The following is a 25796-nucleotide window of genomic DNA, read 5'->3' on the forward strand; positions in this document are numbered from 1 at the left end:
ACGTCAGCTGTGTGTCTGCCTGCGTCCGGCGCCCCCTGCATTGTATGGGACACTTCAGCACCCCATCCCACAGCGCCCCCCGTCTGTCTGAGTGACCCCCTTTAAATGACATTTTCTATTATGTTGACTCCTTACACTCACACACATGAAAAAGGCAAGAAAACGAGAATGAAAAATGTCAATCTTTATTTCTATTTAAATAAAAAGTGAGAGCAAAAAAAATAATCACAAAACTGTACAGACGGAGAAAAAAAAACAAAAGTCAAAAATCAGACAAAATATTAAAAAATAAAACTGAGAACAAACAAACACTGCTTGTGTGCCGAGAGAACGAAATACGACGGCAACTTGTGGATCTGAACCCAAGTCTGGCGCCCTGAGGGGTCGAAGTCCCAGCCCAAGTGCCTCCTACGCGACGCAAGTTTGGCGATGTGCCCGGCGATGGCAGAACCGGCGACTTCATTACAAGAAATACCCCCTCCCCCCCCACACTTTTAATATTCCTTTGTGGCTTTTTTTAAAATTTTTAAGATCTTTAGAGTTTAACGACCTCAAGTCGTCGGCTTACGTTTGAAACGACCAGAAAACTACGTGCACTGGACGGGCGCCCCCTCTAGGCTGGGGTCCTAAATGACACCTGGGGTGGCCGGCGAGTCAATGAGATGAACGTTAAAGCATTTGATGGACCAGAAAACAGAGCTGCGTGACACACCTGTGACTGCAGGCCGACTAAAATAAAACATGATGTGTGTGTGTAAGTACGAGTGTGCGAGTGTGTGTGTGTGAGACTGTAAGTGTGTGTGTGAGTGTGTCTGCGAGAGTGCGAGTGTGTGTGAGAATGTGTGTGTGTGTGTGCGAGTGTGTCTATGTGAGACTGTAAGTGTGTAAGTGTCTGTGTAAGAGTGTGTGTGTCTGTGTAAGAGTGTGTGTGTCTGTGTAAGAGTGTGTGTGAGTGTGTGCGAGTGTGTCTGCGAGAGTGCGAGTGTGTGTGAGAATGTGTGTAAGAGTGTGTGTGTGTGTGTGTGACTGCCAAGCCATCCCAAAAAGGTTCCGATTTCAACGAAAGCCAAGCGTGTGACATGTGACGTGTGGTGGCCGTGAGTGTCCCCCTCTGACTGTCCTGCAGGTGTCGCCGTTGTGCCGCTCTGCAGTGTCCATCGAGATTCGGGTGGCTGCCCGCCGGGCGTCGTCTCATTTAAACTCTTTACCCTAAAACACCTCTGACTGCACCCCTCGTGACGCCACGGCGTTATTTTTATTCTTTTTCTCTCGTTAGCTTATTGAAAACAAACTCCAAACGCATTCGAGTTACGCAGACGGTGGTCCGCGGTGCTCTTTGACACTCGCACGTATTTTTCAAGCCAATTCCGTTTTAAGTTCTTGAGGCAGCAGCCTTCCTGCGGCTCGACCCCTAAGATGGCCGCTCGCTCTGTAATTCCGTCTGTCTGTCCGTCCGTTGTGGTCGGTTCAGAGTCACTGGGGGTGAAGGACTTGGTGATTCTTTACATTCATATGGCGCTTTGCTCGCTTCTCGACGTGCTCTCCATGCATCTAGGACTGCGACGTGGACCCTCGATCTCCTTTAGTGCGAGTTACTTGGTGGAGGAGGCGATGTGCTAAAGATCTGCGCCTGCGCTCAGGCCTGCTGGGCACTGCCAGTTGTACGGTGTGAACTGCCACCCTCGCTGTGCTTCTGTTTTTAGGACTCGCTTTTGAATAACAAACGGAAGGCCGTTTCCCAGTTCTGCTCTGTTCTGTTGCTGGGATTGAATTTCCTTTCTCGGTGAAGTTCATCAGGACTTCATCTCTGACAATGACGGTCATACCAGGGCTACGGTGACGGCCACTCAAGTGTCACTGTGATTTGAGCCGCACCCTAAGGGACAAACGCCCTAACACAGTGGCGGACAGTTTCAGTCCTGGGGGGCCACGGTGGCTGGAGGTTTTTGTTGTGACGGTAACGGGACGCCTGTGGTGCGCGAGCCTCCGTCCATTTCTCAGTCTCTGCTGCCCTCTAGTGTGGGAAACCAGCTGATCCACGTGGAGGGACGTCACTGTCGCTGCTGTCGTCATCGTTCACAAACAGTTGCAGCCTTCGAACCTCCATGTGGACTTTGGTCGACTTCTTCCTTGACCGAGTTCATCAGACTCCTCCTTTTTTTTAAGGGTGCACTCCCAGTAGGCCCGTTTGTTCCATATTGTGCCCAAGCCTGATTGTGCCAGCCGCTGAGCCGTTCTGAGCCTGGGCCCACCGTGCGACTTCGTGCAAAGCCAAACCAAGATCCGAACACGCGGTGACAGCGCGCATGTCAAAACGATGTCCCTTATTGTGTGGCTCTGACTGCTGCTGACCGAGTCGGCCCCACCTCTTCTAACTGGTTCAGGGCACAGGGTGGTACAGTTGGCCCGGCACGGAGCGATCCCACTAGTCAAATGAATGAGACTGCTGGGGGATACATGCAGACAAACGGACTTGGGCACGGAACGAACTGCCAGTGTGGGTACCCGCTTAGTCATCGATGGTAGGAATTTTTGCCATGACCGACTATAGTCGCTTCCCAGTGAAATTTGCCAGCATGCCAGAGCTGATCAGGCTCGTGACCAGTGGCGCCCCCTGCAGCACCGCAGCCTCCCAGTCCCTGTGTGCTCACGTGCCACCAGTTCAGGCGAGTCAGTGAATTTCATCAGTGGCGTCACTTGCCCCTTGTCCATATCATGACAGATTGTTCCAGTAGTTTTATAGTTCATTGGCAGGGTGTAAAATGACCAGCGTCGCAGTAATTGTGAGGCTCTTTGCAGGAATAACATAAACGTGTTTCGTTAAAATGTCACGTTTTCTTTGTGAATTTTGAGGTTTACTTAAAAAGTGCAGCAAAAAGTATTTGGCGTCCGGGGGGGTGCATTAACCCTCAAGTATGTGGCGGTTTAAGGGTTAATTTCATACATTTCCTTTTCGCCGTTTTATTTTTAATTCACCATTTTCGGTGGAGTTTGCCCCGCCTACTTGTATCCAAGTCCCAACCACACTAATTGCTAAAGCGCCATCTTGTGCTCATTTGTTAGAAATGTTTCTTGACTCTTCTTGGCTCGGGTGTCGTCGTTCTCTGACACGTACACCCTGAGGGCTGACGTTGACATAAGTCGATATTCAGGAGAGGAGGGTGAAAATCAGCTGTAAACGCCGACAAAACTCGCCATTATGTTAGAGGTAGACTCTCGTTGTCAGGAGGAACGTTAGACTCGGCGACTTGACGTTTAAGCCTCGAGTGTGCGTGAGAAGTGAAGAGAAAACAAAACCGACACCGGGATCTGCTGAGAGAACAACGCGAAGCCTAATACTGCGTGGGTGACGTTTTACGCGTTATCGCGGAGTCGGACTTTAATGCGAGTGATCTGCCGATCGCACAGGGGAGTGAGGTACCTGCGCTGATGCGCCTCCAGTGAGCTTCAGGAGGAATACCCAGACATCAAGCTGGCTACCGGACTTCATATGATGGCACGGTTTGCTGGTGGTCTTGATGGATTACTGGCCACTGGACCACTTAAGGCTGCTCTTTCCTGGAGTCGCCTTTCGGCTAACGTCTGACGAGACCAACAGGTAGGCCGAGCCTACAACATCTCAGGGGGGTGATATGGATGGGACCTTGAGCAGGGGGTCCTCAAACTCAGTCCTGGGGACCCTCTGTGGCTGCAGGCTTTTGTTCCAACCAGAGTCACAATCCGTGATAATAACTGTTCTCATTTAACGAGCTGGACTTTTTGTTCTACATTCAGAATAACACAATATTTGATATTTACATATCTTACAAATAAACGTCTACCCATGGAAGTGGGTGTGTCTGTCTGTCTGGCCCGGAAGTGAGAAGTGGAGTCGGGGTAAGGGCTCCAACCTCCGAGGCGAGCACGTCAGCGAAACGAAACCTCCAAAGAGAAGGTCACTTGCTTAGCGGCTAATAGAGAAGCGAGACAAGGACATCAGCAAAACGAAACCTTAGAAAACGGACAAAGTCGCTTAGTCGCTACCATCGGTGAAACAAAACCTTCGAAAACGGACAAAGTCACTTAAGTCGCTACCATCAGTGAAACGAAACCTTCAAAGGCGGACAAAGTCACTTAGTCGCTACCATCGGTGAAACAAAACCCTCGAAAACAGACAAAGTCACTTAGTCACTAACATCGGTGAAACGAAACCTTCAAAGAGAAGGTCACTTGCTTAGCGGCTAATAGAGAAGCAAGACAAGGACATCAGCAAAACGAAACCTTCGAAAACGGACAAAGTCGCTTAGTCGCTACCATCGGTGAAACGAAACCTTCAAAGGCGGACAAAGTCGCTTAGTCGCTAACATCGGTGAAACGAAACCTTCGAAGACGGACAATGTCGCTTAGTCGCTAACATCGGTGAAACGAAACCTTTGAAGGCGGACAAAGTCGCTTAGTCGCTACCATCGGTGAAACGAAACCCTCGAAGACGGACCAAGTCGCTTAGCCGATAATAACACAAGTGAGGCGAGCACTTCGGCAAAATGAATTCTCCTAGGAGACGCCCAAAGTCGTTCCTTTCAATTACCTGACATCTCGACATTTCAGTTTATTTTCTGATGATTTCAAAAGATTGTAGGACCCCGGGCTTACACAGCCAGTATAAAATATTTAGAAATATTTCTATTTTTTCCAATATCTCTAATTGCTTAACTCCTTTTTTTATTATTTTGTCCCATTTCTGTGTAGTTTGCTTCTTTTGTTGTATCCTAATGACAACAATTAAAAAGGAGAAGAGCAGACCCCTGGGAAGACCACACTGAATGATCGAAGGCTGCAACTACTTTAGCGTCAGGCCCACTAATTAGTAAATCATGGATTAAAATAACCGGAAAAGAACAACGGGATTCTGCATGGAAATATTGTTAAAAAGTAAAGGGTGCATTTCCCATACAAGTGCTTAGTACATCTTAATACAAATTTACCAAACTTAGTTTCGACCATTGATCCAAAACACAGAAACTGGGCAATAAGAGCTCACTTCATTGAAAAAGAGAAAACGGGTGGGAACAAAACCTGCAGTGACGGGGGGTCCACAGGACTACAGTAGAGGCTCAGATGACATCCAGCGCGGTGACATTTGGCATTCATGATTGTTTTTGATTGATTGTTGTGTGAAATCGTCGTTTTGAGTGTTTGGGAAAAAATATTCAACTCTGGGGGGGAAAAAAACAAAACTCCGCCCTAAAAGAGTTCAGGGATCAGTTTGGAATTTTCAAGTCAAAGTTATTTCTTCACAAACACCGTCTTGTATGCGTCTGACATGCAACATTTTGTTGTAAATATAAGCATTTCTTATAAATTTAAAAACTGTACAGAGCAAGTCCTGGCATTTCACAATGAACCCTATGGGGCATGGAGTGTAAAAACCGTTTTTCACGCCATGACAGTTGTCGAGCCTTGATCCACGTCTCGTGGTTACACACTCGCTGGCACACGAAAACCTCGACAGGCGGAGTCCACCTCAGAGTCGAGTGTGTGATTATCGTCTTTTGTTCGTACGTCAGGGTTTATGAGCGCAAACCATGTGACCGCGCACCACCGGTATGGCACCCAAAGCTCCTTGATGACGGAGCGGGATTGTCCGACTGCTCTCTCTAAACTAATGATGCTTAAAATTCCTGTAAGCGCACACCCGTGTGAATGAAACAAAATCGAGCCATGTCTCGTATCAACGTTCCAGCGGTGAGGTCTGTCATTAATCGGCGAATTGTTTGATATCCTTAAACCAGAGTTTGTTAAGCTGTGCGTCGGTTTGCCGACTTTAAGTTGCAGAGGGTCACGAGTCACCGATGTATGTAATGATGATGAGCCACTAAAGGTTTGTGAAGTATGTCACGGTGGATTGATTAAACAATCGACATCTCTCTTGGAACCTGAATTTTTCAAAAGATGTGCCATCCTATGTAGTCTTCAGATTTGTTTGCCATTTTGAATCAAAATTTGATCAGATCGACTCTGCTAAGCCCATTTTTGGTAGGACGCTTGTTCGCCGATTGCAATGCCGACATCGGAATTTCATGGAATGGGAAGAGCTCTTCCACAATCACTGATCTAGTCGATCCATAAGACGAGCACCTGTGGGACCGACATCTACACGCACCGAAATGTCGAGATTGGACATAAAATCCTTCGACATGCCTGAGAGTCAAGCGTGTGGGTGCCATCTTTTATTCACACGTGACGGATTATGAGCAGCGTGCCATGTGACCACTCGACACACACACGTTACGCACCAGCAAAAGCTCCCTGGACACGGGTCAGGATTGTCCGATCGCTCCGTCTAAATTAAGGAGGCTTGAAATTCCACACTCCTGATACACAACGTGGCATGAATTTTATTGTTTCTCAATCCAAGGATTGTCTGTCGTTAATCTATTAATTTCTTTTATTTCCGTAAACACATTGGAAGGAGATGTTAAATATGTTCAACAAAAAAAAATCCTCGAAAGAATTTTAACAGTCCGCTGAAAGAGATCATTGCGGTGGGCTGGCGCCCTGCCGGGGGTTTGTTTCCTGCCTTGCGCCCCGTGTTGGCTGCGATTGGCTCCAGCAGAGCCCCGTGACCCTGTAGTTAGGATATAGCGGGCTGGAGAATGGATGGCTGGATGAAAGAGATCACGGGTCAAACTGGGATGTGACGACGTGGTGGATCAGAACCTTAATTCCTAAAACGTTGTGCCGACTGTCTAACGCCATGCTATGTAAGGTGTGTACCGTTCAGTGGGGACAGCTTATTGAAATTCTTTTAAACCGTCTATCAACAGTTACCATGAGTCACACTAAGATGTGACATTGTGACAACATCACTCAGGAACTATAAGACGTCCTCCGGTGTTTAACAACGTCAATGCCACCGATAAAGCAGACGTCCAGCTGGGCACAATGCACTAATGGCGTGGACTGTCACACAAGGTGGCAGAGGCCCTGGATCTGTCAGTTAGCGTCACAAAATGCCAACCACACCGCTGACATTTCTGTTTTAAATAACAACACTTGCACTGTACAAAATGTTCATAAAAAAACAGGGAGACCAAAAAGGCAACGCCGAACATCACATGACCCCCTCTGTTTGCCTTTTCCTCAAGTAAATCACCCCTGGTTGCCCCCCGGCTCTCTCTTGGGGTGTCGAACACTTGACGTCCATTTATACCCGCCTGCTAGGCAGAGAAAAGGAAAGTGCCATCTGGGAGAACGGGCGTCCCATCAAGAGTCCACCTTGCCGTAGGTCCCCTCCGGGGGCCGGTAGTACTTTGGGAAGGCCATCAGCTGCAGCATGTTGAAGGCGTACTTTCTGCATTTTATGTTCTTCTGCACGTTCTCAATCCGGCATCCTTCTCTGTGGAAAAAAAACAAATGACATTCACGTTAAGAAGGGCGAGATGTGAGCTGCGCTTTTCAAAAGAAGGTAGGAGAACAAAACCAGCAATTTGCTGAAGGACTGGGATCACTGAGATCTCCTCCTCATTCCCTGCCTCCAGAGCCCCCTGCCAGTACCAATGATCCTGAATGCCCATGGGTGTGACTGATGCCACTCAGATATTTCCTATTTGTTATTAAAAACCAGTTGAAGGCGAGTGTAGGGAGAGGCTAGCGAGGCCGACAAACTCATGGAGAGGCCATTACTGCAAAATATGAAACCCTCCACGTTGCAGAAGAAGTCAACAAGTCCGCTCAAGACCCAATTTTGCTTTCCTAGCGCCAGAGGTTGGGGGGGGCAGACTTGCAGTCGGCAGTCATAGCAGAGCAATGCCCATCCCTTAAACTGCAGAACGTATGTGACCCTATCCCCTTTGAATACAATGGTGAGACCCAAAAGGCGGCAACCGACGACCAAAGTTTCAAGAATCCAGGCGCTAAATGAGTCCTTTTCATGGAGTATTTTGCTTTGCGCATTCGCTTCGCTCACTCGCCTGATGTCGATGCCTTTCTAGACGCTGTTTACTCTACGCTACTCACGCACATGCAGGGATCTGATGTCAAGTCAACGAGTCTAACAGTCCTCTCAGTAAAGGGGGTCTACCTATAACGTAACTGAGTTTTGTTAATGTTTACAGCTTTTATCGCCCTCTGCCCCTGAATGTTGACTTTAGTCGACATCCACCCTAAAAGAGTTAATGAACAGATTGCTGCCGGGGTGGCTGGAGTCCACTGCAATCTTCCCTGCTCTCTTTTTCGCAGATCTTTTAATGTTCAAGACAACAGCCAATGATTTTCTCAGCTGAGCAAGTCACCTGCTCCAACTGACTCTCAGAAAGAGAGAAGGAGGAAGGAAATGGAGGAGGTCACAGTACTCTCAATGATGGCGGAGTCAAAATGTAACAATATCCGCCTTGATATGCCAAGCTTCTTAAGCTAGCCAAGGAAGAACAATCACTGTCTGGTTTTCTTGATGATGGAGGTGATGTGTTTGCCCCATTTTCATGTATTGATAGATAGATAGATACTTTATTAATCTCAAGGGGAAATTCCCATACTCCAGCAGCAGCATACAGATAAAAAACAATATTAAATTAAAGAGTGATAACAATGCAGGTATAACAGACAATAACTTTGTATAATGTTAACGTTTACTCCCCCGGTTGGAATTGAAGAGTCACATAGTGTGGGGTCTCCTCAGTCTGTCAGTGGAGCAGGATGATGACAGCAGTCTGTGGCTGAAGCTGCTCCTCTGTCTGGAGATGATCCTGTTCAGTGGATTCTCCATGATTGACAGGAGTCTGCTCAGTGCCCGTCACTCTGCCACGGATGTCAAACTGTTCAGCTCCATGCCTACAATAGAGCCTGCCTTCCTCACCAGTTTGTCCAGGTGTGAGACGTCCCTCTTCTTTATGCTGCCGCCCCAGCACACCACCGTGTAGAAGAGGGCGCTCGCCACAACCGTCTGATAGAACATCTGCAGCATCTTATTGCAGATGTTGAAGGACACCAGCCTTCTAATGAAGTATAGTCGGCTCTGTCCTCTCTTGCACAGACCCTCAGTATTGGCGGTCCAGTCCAATTTGTCATCCAGCTGCACTCCCAGGTATTTATAGGTCTGCACCCTCAGCACAGTCACCTCTGATGATCACGAGGTCCATGAGGGGCCTGGTCCTCCTAAAATCCACCACCAGCTCCTTGGTTTTGCTGTTGTTCAGGTGTAGGTGGTTTAAGTCGCACCATTTAACAAAGTCCTTGATTAGGTTCCTATACTCCTCCTCCTGCCCACTCCTGATGCAGCCCACCATAGCAGTGTCATCAGTGAACTTTTGCACGTGGCAGGACTCTGAGTCGTATTGGAAGTCCGATGTATGTTGGCTGAACAGGAGCGGAGAAAGTCCAGTCACCTGCGGTGCTCCTGTGCTGCTGACCACAATGTCAGACCTGCAGTTCCTGAGACGCACATACTGAGGTCTGTCTGTAAGATAGTCCACGATCCATGTCACCAGGTGTGAATCTACTTCCATCTCTGTCATTATTAGTGAAAAAGAGTCCCCCAGAATTACAATGACTGAACCTCCCAACCCCAAGCTCCAGAACAAAATTCTAATGCTTTAGCACATCGAGAGAAACACTGAAAATGAGATGAAAGTATACACACACCGGCCACTTTATTAGGTACGCCTACTCAACGGCTTTTTAACAAAAATATCTAATCAGCCAATCACGTGGCAGCAACTCGATGCATTTTGTCCTGTAGACGTTGTCAAGACCATCTGCTGAAGTTCAAACTGAGCATCAGAATGGGGAAGAAGAAAGGGGACCGAAGTGACTCTGAACGTGGCATGGCTGTTGGTGACAGACGGGCTCCTCTGAGTATTTCATAAACTGCTGATCTGCTGGGATTTTCACACACAACCATCTCCAGGGTTTACAGAGAGTGGTCCAAAAAAGAGAAAATATCAGTGAGAGGCAGTTAAATGACTTGTTGATGCCAGCGGTCCGAGGGGAGTGGCCAGACTGGTCTGAGGTGACAGAAAGGCAACAGGAACTCAAATAAGCACTCGTGACAACTGAGGTGTGCAGAAGAGCAGCTCTGAACACACATCACGTCAGACCTTGAAGCAGGTGGGCTGCAGCAGCAGGAGACCACAGTGGGTGACACTCCTGTCAGCTAAGAACAGGAAACTGAGGCTACAATTCACACGGGCTCACCAACTTTGGACAACAGCATCCTGGAAAGACGTTGCCTGGTCTGACGAGTCTCGATTTCTGAGGTGACATTCAGATGGTTGGGTCAACAACATGAAAACAGGGATCCATCCTGCCTTGGATCAACGGTTCAGGCTAGTGCTGGTGGGGGTATAATGCTGTGGGGGATATTTTCTTGTCACACTTTGGGCCGCTTAGTACCAGCTGAGCATCGTTTAAATGTCACTGCCTACCAGAGTATTGTTGCTGACCATGTTCATCCCTTTATAACCGTCCCCATCTTCTGATGTCACAAAGCTCAGATCATCTCAAACTGGTTTCTTGAACATCACATTGAGTTCACCGGACTCAAATGGCCTCCACAGTCACCAGTCATTAATCCAGTAGAACACCTTTGGGATGTTGTGGAACGGGAGATTCGCATCATGGATGTGCAGACGACAAACCTGCGGCAACTGTGTGATGCTATCATGTCAATATATGGCCCACAATCCCTGAGGAATGTTTCCACCGCTCTGTTGAATCTGCACCCCAAAGAATTACCGCAGTTCTGAAGGCCAAAGGGGGTCCAACCCGGTGGTAGTAAGGTGTACCTAATAAAGTGGCCAGTAATGTCCCAGATTTTGTTGTTCATAAAGCACAACTTCTTTGTGCACTTTCACTCCATATTCAGTTATGTTAAATGCGTGGTGTTATTTTTCACATTATTCTTTTGTGATTGCTGCCCCTTTAAGTGTTCTTGGATTCCATGATCTTTGCTTTGCCGGTTGGTGTTGTGATCGGGAGTCTCCGACATGGCAAAAGGGCGTGAGGTCTCCACAAACGACAATATGGGCCAGGCCTGCCTGTTAAAGAAGGCTTCACCTCAATGGGGCACAAAGGATCATTTCAGGATTTCTTCTTCTTCTTCTTCTCCTATCAAGCAAAATTGTGTTCTAAAGTTAATTGCTTTTTGTGCATTTAAAAAAATATATCCTGCCCGCACTGGTTCTTTACATTGGGGCATGGAGGAAAAGCTTAAAAACTTACCAAATACGTCAATTCTTCAAGCCAAGACAGTGGTTGAGTATTGATCTGCGTCTCATACACACATTGTAAAATAGTTTATATGTGTCATTTCTGAGCAAAAAAACACTTAATATTATGAGATTCGGCCATTTTAAAAGAAGACCCAGCCGTATGTGACAGCTCCGCACTTCCAGCCCAACAACCTTTCACGTTCCCGGCGCGTGGTTTCATCTGAACAAACCAAATCACAGTAAACGTTTCATGCCGTCCAAGATGGTGGTATTTGTATTCCGATTGAGGGTGAAGGGTTGAAACAAATTGACGCAGATGATTGCGATCTCCTTCGGTGTCTTACGGCTCCTTTTTATAAGTAGGGCCTCGTTACGTTTGTTCCTTCAGGCAACACCTGAGGCAAAGCTGACGGAGCCCAACAGAAAGCAGCGCTTCTGGGGTTGCTGGGGATTGAAGTCCATACTAAGCAGTCAACCATGAGTTAAATACCGTTCAGTAATTGTAACGTTTCACATTGTGTCAACCTCCATAGAGACTGGTAAACAAAATGGCCGCGACTGCCAGGATATAACTCAAAAATGGCAGGGAGAAAAAAAAAATATCAAAAAGATGGCAAACCTAAATAACATAATAATTAACACCGATTTAAACAAACGACCAGCTCCACCAAAGATGATTAGGACAAGTCGCTCTCAGTAACCACTGCAACTAAACGTCAAGACTTAGCGTGGTTCATACCAAAAAGAAGATGAAGCTCAGCGTAGTGTTGTGGATTGAAAGTTGGTGAAATAAACAAACCTTGGAGAAAAAGTACAGAATTTATTCAGCCGTATCGTCCAATCGGACTTCCTTTTGTTGTTCATATCACTGTTTAAACCGACAGACAGTACGTTTTTTCTTTGCCTCCACTTGGTATTCGCTAAAATTCTTCTAATTCCCCTGTGCGTTTGCCATTGCCTTTTCACAGAACGCTGAGCTATTTATGTTGATTTGCATATTCAAAGAGACGTGATTCTGGGAGGAGTCTGTGAGGGGAGATGGGCGCGTGCACGTGCGTTACTTTTCACGCTGACCAGGATTTATGGAGCGGAAGAACGTGCAAGTTGGCATACGCACAGATTCATGCATGTGGATTTTTTGTGCGTACACACATTTCCGCTGTTGTCTGTATGCCATGTTTTAATGTGAATTCTACACACGGCGTTATGCACGAGGCCCCAGGACACTCCGATAGGGTGTTATGTAAAGTTTAAAACCCGTTGCTGTTAATTTGTTAATTTCAGGCTCTCACATTTTATTAATTGCAAATTTCACTGTCAGTTTTATTTGGTTTTTTTGAGTTTTGCCCTTTGGAGTCACTGAAGGGGGGCTAAGTCTGAAGTTGTAGTAGTGCTTAGCGGGCAGTAAAAATTTCAACTCCCAGCAGTCCCTGCAGTTGATCTGATTGGACGCCTACTAAGGGTGCAGGGGCTGCTGGGGACAAGAAGGCCGGTGTGAGTTTTAAAAGGAGGTCAGTTATACAGAGAGGGGAGGTTGTGTTGTGTCTGGAGTTCCCCGTCTGTGTTGTCTTCACGTTCCTTATTGTTCTTGTCCTGGATGATCTCCTCTTCTTGTGTATGGACTGTCTGGATTGTTTGTCGACCTTCGGAGAAGGAGCGCTCCCGGTCCATCACTCTTCATCGTCATCATCAGGATACAGTAGGACTGTTCTTTACATTTACTTACAGCAAGCTAATCTCTGGATTATTCTGACTTCATCATTTCATTACATCGCTTGCCATTTCCCATGGACTGTGTTAAGGACTTCATCGTGTGTAGTTTTTGTTAGTTGTTTAATTTGTGTATAGGTAGTCCCCAGGTTACAGACATCCGACCAATGACTTACGAACGAGGCCACAGCTGCGACGTACGCGCCTCAGTAACTGCCGCTCCGTCATCGTCGGCCTGGGGATGCTGCAAGTGGTGGCTGGAGGGGCCGATTCTGCTGCTCACGCAGTGTAGTGTCCCTCGGGTGGTGACCCGTGGTCCATAGTCACCGGGGCCACAGCTATTGCTCGTCAGCAGGACGATGGCTGGCTGCCCGCCCACTACGTCGCCGCAGCTACTGCTCCCGACTGGATGGGGCAGAGGGGGGCCTTTCACCGCCCACCGAGAACGAACGGGACAGCCGTGTGTGGTGGGCGGCTGGTGATGCTGCAAGCGGTGACCTGGTTGTGGCTGAACGGGGCAGCAGGGGGCACCATTGTCAAATTTCTTACAGAAACCTTAAAAATATCTGTTCCTCTATCCTTTCTGGATCCATTTCTGATCTTTCACTGTCTGCACCTATTCCGTCAACACTAGATGGTCTTGTTGACCACTATAGCTCAGCCCTTCATTAAAATATAACGAGGTTTCTCTGACCACCAAAGAGCTTACAGAGAAGCACTAACTGCTGCTAAGAACACCCACCATGGCAGAATAATAGAAAGTGGCCACGATAGCCCAAGGGTTTTGTTCTCTGTAGTTAATAAACTACTCAAACCCGCATCTGGCCCAACTACCTCCTCTACTGAAGTCTGTGAGGAATTCCTGCCCTTTTTCTGTAACAAAATTAAAGATCTAAATAATTCAACTAACATAATTACATCATCTGTTTATATCTCTCCCTGTTCTCCCACTCCATCCAGCTCCTTCTCTAAGTTCTCGCCAGTCACATCTGCGTTTGTTAATAACCGGCTCTGGAAGATGAGACCAACTACTTGTGTACTGGACTCCATCGCCTGCACAATACTTAAATCCTGCCTTCATGCCATAATCCCGACTGTTACAACAATAATAAACTCATCCCTTGACACTCACTGGCTCTGTGCCGCTCACTTTTAAAATCGCTTCTGTAACCCCAATGTTATAAAAGTCTGGTCTTGATGCTGACAGTCTTAACAATTTCCCACTTACCTTTCCTGTCAAATGTTCTTGAATGTGTTGTAGCCTCCCAACTCAACAATTACTTAACCACTAATAACTTGATGGCACCCTTTCAGTCTGGTGTCAGGGCGTGGCACAGCTGTGAAACTGCTCTGCTACGGGTAACCAATGATTTGCTTATGGCAGCAGACTCTGGACAAACCAGCATATTAATTCTGTTAGACCTCAGTGCAGCATTTGACACTGGTCAGACATGACATTCTACTGTCCAGAATGGTGAACATGCTGGGTATCTCTGGCACTGCCCTCCAGTGGTTCAAGTCCTATCTGACTGATAGGCAACAGCAGATCCAGCTCGGCGCCAGTCACACAAGGGGCTCCACAGGGCTCTGTCCTCGGCCCTCTTCTCTTCTGTATTCATATGCTTCCCCTTGGCCATATTATTTGTAGCTATGGACTGGGTTATCATTTTTATGCCGATGATACTCAACTCTACTTCAATGTTAAAAGTGGAACTTCATCAGAGCTTTCTCAGCTCACAACCTGCCTTAGTGAAATTAAAACCTGGATGGAGCAGAACTCTTTAAAATTAAACTGCAACAAAACTGAACTCCTGCAAATTGGGACTAAAATGCAACTTAATAAAATGAGCTCCTTCCCAGTCCATCTTGGCGGTGATCTCATCAGACCTGCCTGTACTGCAAAGAATCTCGGTGTCATTTTTGATTCCTCCCTTTCTTATTCCGACCACATAAATCACATTAAGAAACTTTCTTACTTTCACCTCTGTCACGTATCCCGTGTTCACTCTTTCCTCTCCTTTTCTAATGCTGAGAAACTAGTCCCTGCTTTTATCACATCCCGCATCGATTATTGTAACTCGCTGCTGGCAGGCGCCCCTTCTAATCTTATATCTCAGCTCCAGCTTATTCAAAACTCGGCTGCAAGAGTCCTTACTCGAACCAGCAGCAGCGAGCACATCACACCCATCCTGCTCCGTCTTCACTGGCTCCCTGTGTCTTACAGAATCGAATATAAAATCCTACTAATAACCTACAAAGTCTTAAATAATCTCGCGCCAAACTACATCAGCGACCTTCTCCATCACTATGTGCCTGCCCGCCCACTAAGGTCCTCTGATTCTGGTAATCTTGTTGTGCCCACACTAATCTACACTCCATGGGTGACAGCAGGGCCTTCAGCTGTATAGCGTCCAGACTCTGGAATGACCTACCGAAATTAATCAGGTCAGCTGACTCCATGAATTCTTTAAAAACTCATCTGTTCAGGACGGCTTTCAGCTCTACTTGACTTTATTACCCTTCTCTCAGTTTACCTCCATGTCAAGATGCTCATGTAACCTGTGTGTGTGTGTGTGTGTGTGTGTGTGTGTGTGCTGGGCCATCAATTGTGTTGTCTGTTAGGCTTTCTCTGAATTCTCTGTCATAATCCTCTTTATTTATTTATCTGGTGTGTACAATGCTATATACTGTACACCCTGCCATTCTTTCTTATATTCTGTAAGTGCCTTGAGCATGGGAAAGGCGCTATAGAAATAAAATGTATTATTATTATTACTGTAGTGTGTCTTGGGTGGCTGCCTGTTGAATGGGGGCGGTGGTGGGTGATTCGCTACCCGCATTTGGCTGCACCGTGTTCGCTCTCAGTGGGCTGACGCTGCAGGCAGAATACTGCATGTAAGTGGAGGTGACTGTGAGGTGGGCTGGTGATGAGCTGCCCCTCGCCGCCCCCATTCATTCTCAATAGCAAGCCTGCTTGTACTGTTACACACATAGCAGGAAGTTGCCTCTCGTCAGTACATCAGACGTGTTGACGACGGGTGCCTTCCTGCTGTGATCGCGTGTACAGTGCTGTGCAGAAGAGCTCATCTTAACCTTTTGTCTTCACCCTTCAAGAATGTCTCTGAAACACAAATCTGATGCGATTTAATAAAGTGCGGGTGAGACCGTAAAGAAGATAAAAACCATCACCATTGAAAATAAAGTAGAAATAATAAAAAGGTCAGAGAGGTGAAACTCCATCATTCATTGGCAGAGCACTTGGTTACAGTCGGTCAACAACAGCATTGATTAAAATAATGGACCTGTTCTAACTTACATACAAATTCAACTTAAGTACAAACCTACAGTCCCCATTTTGTACGTAACGCGGGGACTGCCTGTAGTGCTGCATGTGGGCGTGAGGGGTGTGGAGCGTCACTCCGGTACAGATTGACAAATTCAGACTTAACTACCAAAATCAAAAACCTGTTTTTAGGTCCAACAGAACTCCTCAGCGGTGGAGGAGCAGATCAGTCCATTGTTGAGGGGTCTTGAATTTCTTTCATATTTGACGTTGCACGTTTATTGTTTTTATTGGTTCTCACCTGTGCTGAACTCATTCCTGCCCTTCTATTTTTGAATTTGGTTTCTTTTTCTTAACTATTTTGTTTTGCTACGCCACCTTTGTGTTTTCTGACAGGTGTTACCATTTTGCGGTTTCCTGTTGTTGCTCGCACATCACTTTTGGAAGTTAGGCTGTTGGGTTGCTGGTATTTAAGGTGGTCACCCCCTGCTGTTAAATATCTACGTTTCTAGGGATGTCTAAAAGGAATTTTAAGGTGCTAGTGAGGGTTCTTTCCTACTTCAAAGATGTTAGTCATTCTGAAAATTTCCTGTTTCTGCTGGCTGGTTATTTTGGTTTTGGCTCCATTTCAGACTTCTATTTTCTCTCCACTCGTGATTTGTTTCTTTGAAAACTCAATTTGCCAGGTTCTCTGCCTTGCCTGTAAACCCAGAAGCCATGAAATTTAGGAAAACTGAGACAAGAACGGGCCATTTAGCCCAACAAGCTCGACCATCCAAATCACATTGATTGGACTAAATAACATCGAGAGTTAATGTCCCTACAGTTGTGTTTCCTAAATCTACCCAAACTAACCCTTCTTGGCATCTTCAAGACCCAGTCCATGACAACCATCAGATCTCCTCCCTGACAATCACGGAGGCTGGTCGTAATCGCTTAATCTGTCCGCAGTGCCCCATCAAACCATTCACAAATGTAATAAGTTTATAAGTTTAATATGCCACTGTGCTCTGTACAAAAAATATTTTATGAATCCACTCGCATGTACAGCCAACACAAGGCCAGATTTATCACACAGGGGCTCATCACTTAGAACTGCTAGGCAAGCATTAGTAGACAAGACAGGGACAACTGTGAAATGGGCCTTGTACTATTTCTGTGTGACAGAGTCAGCATGACACTGGATCTTCTTTTTCTTGTTTGGAATGGCACATGGAGAAAGAGTATAAAGCCTCGGGCATTGCCCGGCACACCTTTGAAGCTGACGGACAGATGGGAGATACCATCATCCGATCCTGAAAATCCTTCCAGTGCAACGACGAAAATGGCAGACTGTTTACATCGAGCTCCCACTTCAGTGAAAAGTCTTGTCATTAACTTCCTCGTCTGTTATGCCATGTAAATCGTCATTAAAGAAAGCTAAGTTATTTCTCCTATGTGATTTCCTACCACTGTATCACTAAGGGAGGGGTATCGCCTTTTAATATTATATCTATATAGTTTCGGGTTACTTAAGACATCGCAATTACAAAATGAACGTATTTCCAGGGAGCTAGCGCTACCTAGTGGAAAACAACAACCCTCCTCCATTGAATTCATTTGTGAGTCACAACCCTGAGCGACCCAAAAGGAGGTAACTCCTTACCCAAGACCCATAGCTTAAGGGACCAGGCCCTAAACTCAAGGGCCTAAAGTCTTGTCTTCACTACATTAATTTCTCATTTATTTTCATTTCACTGTGGTTCTTTCTCACTGTTTTCTCGTAGTATTTCCCTCTAGTTACCCCTTACCTCTTCAAGGGTAAGTGTACTCGTCAAGTTCGTTATCAGGTTGGTTTACTGTTGCACTTTAAGATTAACACACACACACATAGATATACATACACATACACACAGAGTCCTTAATCACAACAGTGCCCCATGAATGACACACACACACAGCTGGTTAACCTCTGGCACTTTAAACCACACAAGTGCCTTAGGAATAACACAGCCTGTCAGTCTCTCAGCACTTCAAGAGACTTACTTATTATTGGCACGAACAACATACAATGTTTTAATGATATCTCAGACCTAAATATTACTTTTGGTCTACAAGAATACATTTAAACATAGAAAGGCTCGGCACTCTTGACTATCTGCCATTTATCAGCCCAGAATGCCTTACTTTACGTCCTGTTCCCTACTATTGGGTGGAGCTCTCACCCTCAGCCTTAATAAACCTCGCAGCACAGAGCGTATGGCAAACCTCCGGCCGCACCTGGTGCTCAAAGAAATCTACCTTATTACTTCAATCACTCTAGACATTAAGACAAAGCATAGAAAGTTAAAAGCAGCATGGTATTTATTACAAGAATAATAATAATACCAGTGGAACAAAGAATAATAGAAAATATGACTGATAGAAAAGTCTGGATATATATAGTCTTTAGAAAAAGCTTACGAAAAAGTTACAGATGACAAGGATGAATGTCACAGGCGGCTTGTGATCAGGCACTCGTAGCTATTCATGATGCTTTTCTGACGACCAAATGGAAACGGCTTCACGTTGACGTTGCTCTGTTCTCTTCTGACGTCTTCCTCCCTCCTTCCTCACTTCCTTACTCACTATATTGCTCCTCAGATGAGGCATATTTATTCTAAAATTCTACTGGGGTGTTTTGCAAGATTGTGATTGTTAGATATTCTGATTGGCTGGCTGTCACTATGAAGAATTAATTAAAACTTTTTATGTTTTCTGAGGTGTTGCTATGTCTTCCTTTCCCAGGCTGTAAAATAATTAGATGTCCATCCTTTCTCAGTTTATAAAGTAATTGAGCCACCAGCATGTCTTTCTTTCTATGTTGGATCAGCTGTTTTAAAAGTGAGATATCACTGGGAAGAAGACCTGATTTGTCCTGAATGTAGTTCATCTGTTGTCTTGTCTTGAACAAAATATAATGGAAATACAAACCAAAATGTACGGATTTTGTACCCCACAACACTCGCATTTGATGTCTCCAAAACCTCAACAATTTCTTATTTTCTGGTTTCGGTGATTCTTCTCTGAGCCCAGTTTGCTTCTTGACGGTGTTACAGAAATGTTTTTACTCCAAACCTGAATGGACATCGACAGCTGAGAACACGACCGTGGATAGAGGATGCACACATTGTTCTGTTTGTAGGTCCGCACGACGGGACTCCTGATGAAATTTACGTCACATGAACTTCATTGCTCACTCCTCTCTAGGATTCATCATCTCTTGGTCTTTTACTCAAGTTGTTTTACTTTCAGATCCCCTACTCTGAGATCATTACCGTTGTGAAGGGTCTCATTATAAATGTTTTGTACATTTTTCTTTGTCAGTCTATGAGGTTGAGCATTCATTTTGGAAGCTTCTGGAGCCCCTTGATTCTAGATCTTATTAGTTTTCAACTGAAAACTTACTTTTGTTATTATAAATTATTTTGTCGCGTTTTGCCACGATTTTGGTCATCCTATTGCTAGCATAACTCTTTCTCTTTGGAGTGGATGGGTGACCTCAGAGGTTGTGAACCACCAGTAACGACGCGATGGATTAAAAGGTCCAGCACTTCCGAGTTTACGGATTCCACAAGCCATTTTTGATGATCTGCCTTTTCTTTGAAACAACGCTTTTTCTAAACTGCATTTCTGGTCTCAGATTTTTGATTTTCGTATTGGTTTTCATAATGGTGTGGTGGTCTTCTTGGTATTGACCACTTTTTCTGGCTTTTCCTCTAATGCTGGTGAGCTAGTTTAATAATTTCAACTTTGGTGTTATGCTGATGGTAACAGTTAGGTCTAGCAGACGCCATTCTGCTGCTCTTGGCAAAACACAATTATAAGGGCACCCCCTGGATTTTCAACATTACAACTAATAGGCATGAGTACAATCACACACAGAGTACAACTTGTCGAGTTATGGCACTTCTAGTTTACTTGCTCAGTAAATGGGCAATGGGACAGACATGGTGGTCATCCTGAGCCCAGTTGAGTCTTCCGAGACTTTCATAAAGGCTTCATTGTGGTGTGGCGGGTCCACAGCTCACGTCAAAAAGGCCACTTTTTAAATAAATAATCGACATTTTCGCGGCTTATAGAGAGGCCGTGGTGGTGTGGCCGGAAGCGGTTCCCGGGGAAGTACGTGATGCGGGTGGTCCTCACTTAAGTGCACAGGTGAGGAGTCGTCCGCATCCGTAATTATTGCCGGGAGCTGCTGATTGCCGCACCTGATCCACGTCCTCGTGATAAATAGAAGCGCGAGGCGGCTAGGAGGGGGGAATGAAAGAAAGAAAAAAGGAAGAAAAGAAACAGAGGTTGCAGGTGAAGAGGGCAGCCAGGACGCAGGGAGAGGAAAGCCGGTGCAAGAAAGGGAGAAGAACGAGAGAGCGCAGACTCGTGGGCAGCTGAGCAGTGAGCCTGGGTGTTTGGCTGGCACCCGAGGAGCAGTCGATTGTGGTCGCTCCCGCTGAGCATTTTGTGAAGAAAGAAAGAAGATGGCTCGCCGCGGGAGTCGGGATTTGGGATGTGAAAGCCCCAGCGTGAGCGCCCTGGTCGTTGGTGAAGCCCACCGGAGCCAGGGATCGGTGAGGCAAACAGACCTGCAGGAGAAGGCAGAGAGAAGGTCAGCTGCAGGTAGGGTGGCTCCCCTGGTACACAGTCTGGATGGGAGAAGCAGGGGAGGCACCAGTAGAAAGGCACCAGTGTTTTAAAAGACTGCTTCCAGCTATTGTTTTAACCTCACGGGTTTTAAAAGATTTTTTTGCCATTGGATTTTAACCTCCATGATTTCTATCTTTTAATGGATTATTTATTTAAGGATTGTGATGCACTGCACTATTTAGTTGGACATTTGTGTTGTTGCTGTTTCAAAATAAAAGCACTTTGCACTTTTTGCACCATCCCCTTGCTTCATTGTTGTGCCTCACTGCCTAGCTCATCTGTGACATTACCGACGGCGTCGGGTTCAAGGGCTTCCAGAAGCTGAATGGGGACACGGAGTGAACCCGCATCGTCACATTCATACGCACATCCTGCACTGATGCAGTCTCTGGTAACAAACCGTCTTCCTCTTTGTGCGACTAACTGGAAGACTAAAGACGAAAACAATTCTTTACAAATGGCTAAGAAAGGATTGTTATATCACTTAATATTATCACAGCTGGTCTTTCAGGAGGATGCAATGCATGCTTGGGCCTTCACGACTACAAAAGTCTTCACTTCCACTTTTCCTGCACTTCCTGTGGCTGTCCGTTCAGCCTGGCACATGTCACTATCATGCCAGGATCATCCAATATGAATTCATCCTGTCACGTTAGCTGCACGTCAGACTGTCTTTGGGAAGAGACGCAGCTGTTATTGCTAAGGACCCTCAATGCCAGGAGTAACTTTTAGTGAAGTAAGGCTTCTAGTGAAATCGGCAGCTGGATTCTCAATGAAGGCGATTATTATACAAGCTATATTATTGAGACACCAGGACAGATACGGTATTGGAAAACATCCTGGTGTCTCAATAAACACAGGGAATGCCAGTCTTTGTATTACATGTTACCTGAAGAAGGGGCCTGAGTTGCCTCGAAAGCTTGCATATTGTAATCTTTTCAAGTAGTCAACAAATGGTGTTATTCTGCCTGATTTCTCGTTGCCCCTCTAAATCAGTCACCTGGTGACTTCTTTTGCAAGGACAGGCTGTAAGCAGAGTGAAACATTTCTTGGTAAAGTCAGGTGGATTCTCTCGGTCTCTCCCACCCAAAGCCCACTCTACTGCACAGCTCCCCATCGACACCATCCATCCAGTGATACAACTAATTATTGTGGCCAAAAATGTGACACAAGGCTGTGAAGTACCAGTGCTAACCACTGCACCACTGTGCCTCCCCAATATAACATTCTCCTTAGAGTCTCTAATCTCCCTCTGTGCCCCCCAAACTCCAATCACCACAACTAAGTAACAGTGACAGAGCCTGTGACATGAGGGATCAAAGTTATATATTCAGGGACTGTCCCTGTCGCTACCAGATCTGTGCTACATAGCAAGGAGCATAACAACATGCTTAATTCAGGAATGAAGACACAACATCTAATGAATCAATGCAGAAGATGAAGCATTTCAAACCTATGAATTTTATATCCACATGCACAGTTCAGATTGGTCCATGCCATAAAGTTTTATATGCAGGAGTGCCAATCGGATAGTGACATCACACATGCTTGCATAAGCCCTAAAGTATTCATGCATGCCCAAAGTAGATTGGGCAGTGCTGTAAAATGTAAGGGGAAGTACTCTTAGAGTATGCATGTGTGATGTAAATCAGGCAGGTAGCACAGATTGGGTAGTGGCATCACCATCCACTATTGGCTGCTACAAGCTCTGTGATGTCACAGTGGCCTTGTGAAGCAGCCTGGGGTGCTGGGAAAAAAATAAATTTCCAAGGGAAAATTCAGCGAATGAGGTCAGGGCCGTTCTTAGCAGTTTGGGGGCCCTACGCAGTTCCAAAATGTGCAGGCCCCAGATTGGGGGTTTGCAGGTGGGGCAGAGCCTCACCAGAGCTCAGGAAAGTGTTTTAATAAAACGTCCGGAAAAGAACAATAAAATTTAGGATTAGGAGGGTATCGTGACACACAACGTGAGGGACTGGCACAGACGGCTGCAGTGCCAGGGGCATGACAGGGACCCCAGGCTCACAGCCCGACAAAAAAAAAAAAAATTGTATTTCGGGCCTGGGCTGGGGGCCTCCCTCACGGTCGGGGCCCTACGTGGATGCATAGTTCGCATATGCCTAAGAACGTCCCTGATGAGGTGAAATTTGCTGCGAAAAATGGTGCAGCTCTCTCCTCAGGAACTGCAGTAGTCACTGTAAGGGGCTACTCGTGTTTTTCTAGGTATGGCCAGTTACAGTAAATGCAGCAAGCATTTTGGACCCGACCATTGAGGTGTTTCAGTACTATTTTTTTTTTCTTTTTTTTAATTCTAACATGATAGCAGTTCAGTTGTGCTACTTACATCTGCCGGTATTGATAAGTACAGTGAGTGCAGCAAGCCATTTTGGCACACTTGCCCTTCAGAAGACGTCATCCACCTGAAGTGACTCACGTTCAGGCCTGGCCGGTGCTTGGATGGGAGACCAGCTAGGAAAAGCTTGGGTTGTTGCTGGAAGAGGCCAGCAGGGGGTGCTTACCCTGTGATCTTTTGAACTTTTATCAGGCTAGTGTCCAGCTTCAGTCAATATTTTGCTCATGGATGGGGTTCAAAGTCATGTCTTTGATCTATTTCATCTTAATTTTATTTCTATTATTTGTATTAATGTTTATTTATTATGTATGTTGGAAAAAGGGAAGGCCCTTAGGTTTGTCCCGTGGGCTTTGTGGTGGTCCAACAAGGGGCGGGGCCACCTGCCCATCACTGCTAGGAGCCGCCCTCCATCTTATTAAAGGGAGGGCCTCCCATAATTCCTGGTGAGTGGAGTGTTTCCTTGTGTTTCTGTGCTTTTGCTATTGCTTTGTGATTTTTCTGGATTTTGAACCCGTGCTCTGTTTTTGACCTTGCCTCTGGATTTCATACCAGGACTGTCTTTATTGTTTTTTTAGAACCTCTGCTCTGGATTTTTGACCATGATTTTTGGATTCTTTTTGGTATTTCTGGTATTTATTTGTGCCTGCACAGACTTCTGTGAAAATGAACCTTTTTTTATTGTATAAAGAATTCTCTTGGCCCTTTGGGTTTCTAGTTGGGATTTTTGACTTTTGTTTCCCCCTCTCTAGTGGGTGACTTTGTAAAGTGTTTTTGGCACCTGAGCTTTTCAGGACAGCTAGCAGTTCAGTTGTGATCCTCAGGAACCTCTCACATCTGCCTATGTACAGTCATTGTGCATTGTGGACCCCACCATTAAGGTCTTTGAGTACCTCTTCTTTTTAACTTTTCACATGGTAACGGTTCCATTGTGCTCCTCAGGAACTAGTTACTGTAAGCGGCTACTCATGTCTGCGGAGGTACGGCTGGCTGGGTACTGTGAGTGGAGGAAGACATTAAGGACCCACAATAAGGTCTTTGTGTGCTATGCCACCCTGTCATAATATAGCAGCACAATAAAACATGTACTTTTAGGCACAGTTTCATTCTAGGCAATTATTTTATTTTATTTATTTTGTTTTATAATTGTCCATCCATCCATTTCCTAACCCGCTGAATCCGAACACAGGGTCACGGGGGTCTGCCGGAGCCAATCCCAGCCAACACAGGGCACAAGGCAGGAACCAATCCAGGGCAGGGTGCCAGTTTTATAATTGTGTCTTTCATTTTTCTATTCTTTAATATGTAAAGCACTTTGAGCTACTGTTTGTATGAAAATGTGCTATAGAAATAAATGTTGTTGTTGTTGATAATAACAGCACCAACACTTGACCAGGCAAAAAAACATAATTTTTAGTTATGAATTTTTTAATCTTTGAATAAATTCTAAAAAGCGAATTTGTTCAGTTGTCTGTGTTAACAGTGAGGGGTCCTTAACAGACAAAAACTAGAGTAACATCAATCTAAACTGAGAAAGAAGGTGGGCATATTCCCAACACAAAGAACATAAAGTGATGGGTGGGGACATCGGGCCAATACCCGGCCAGACGCCAGCTGGATGGAAGGACCAGGGGAGAGAGAGCACCCGCACTCCACTACCTGCCCTGGGATGCTAGTGGGCAGCCTTCCTGGGTGGCTGTGGCACCATGGATTCCCTCAGGGCATGCCGGGACTTGGAGTTCGATACGGCCCTGTTGGGTTCTGGGTGGGGGATTGGGACTGCAGAGCCCTATAGTGGACTTTCTGGGAGGGATGCCAGGTGGTACTGATAAACCACGTGGAGCACTCCCAGGATTAGAATAAAAAGGGGCCGCCTCACTCATTCAACACTTGTCAGGAAGAGTGGAGGTTGATGGATTGTGGGAGAGAGAGAAAGAGGAGGTGAAGGAAGAAGAAGAAGAAGAAGAAGGGGACTGTGCTTTGGTGCTGAGTTTGCACTGTGTTACTGTTGAAGAGACGAGACAAAAACGTTAGAAATAAAGTGTGTGCTGTGCTTGAATTCGTGTCTCTGCCCGTCTGTGTTGGGTCAGGGTGGCGTGGCAGGTATGCCCCTGGTTACCACAATATATACGTATGGTATTTCAATTTACAAGTAGTAGTAAATACAAGGGAGATTATATAGATATGAATACTGATCAGTTTATACAAATACCTGATATATGAAATATTTTATGTACAGAATAGATAGATGTAATGAGATATACATAAAGCGCAGTCAGAGGCTACTGATATTTACAAAGGTCAGCCATCGAGTGGTTAGGATTGAGAGTACAGAATGGTGATGGTGAAACTGTCCCTGAGCCTGCTGGTGCGCCCTCCTGATAGAAGGAGGGTAAGCAGTCCATGGTCAGGGTGTGAGGCCTCCTCCATGACGCCCGTCACAGACACCGCTTGTGCTGCAGGCCCATGATGGTCGGCAGCGGGATGCCAATGATGTGCTGGGCAGTTTTCACCACCCGTTGCAGGGCCTTCCTGTCAGCTACAGAGCAGTCACCATACCACACCGTAATGTGGTTTGTCAGTCTGCGCTCGACCGCACAGCGCT

At 45.9% G+C, this 25796-nt stretch overlaps 1 protein-coding gene across 4 annotated transcripts in view; it reads right to left on the reverse strand.

The window, feature by feature from the left end:
- Positions 1 to 1710: 1710 nt before the first annotated feature.
- The window catches only part of inpp4b (inositol polyphosphate-4-phosphatase type II B), a 506601-nt gene continuing 482515 nt past the window's right edge, over positions 1711 to 25796 (reverse strand). The window contains exons 23-24 of one of the 4 annotated variants that reach the window (XR_005633279.1): positions 4361 to 7378; positions 1711 to 4191 (exon numbers count right to left, since the gene is read on the reverse strand). Coding sequence is in view for 1 of the 4 variants with exons in the window: in XM_039750186.1 (XP_039606120.1) it covers positions 7246 to 7378 (133 nt within the window). In the remaining 3 variants the exon portion in view is untranslated. Of the gene's footprint in view, positions 7379 to 25796 lie in introns of all 4 variants that reach the window. The other 3 variants (XR_005633278.1, XR_005633277.1, XM_039750186.1) reach the window with 3 other exon arrangements.

Source organism: Polypterus senegalus, chromosome 4 (assembly GCF_016835505.1).
Source record: "Polypterus senegalus isolate Bchr_013 chromosome 4, ASM1683550v1, whole genome shotgun sequence".
Taxonomy (NCBI): domain Eukaryota; kingdom Metazoa; phylum Chordata; class Cladistia; order Polypteriformes; family Polypteridae; genus Polypterus; species Polypterus senegalus.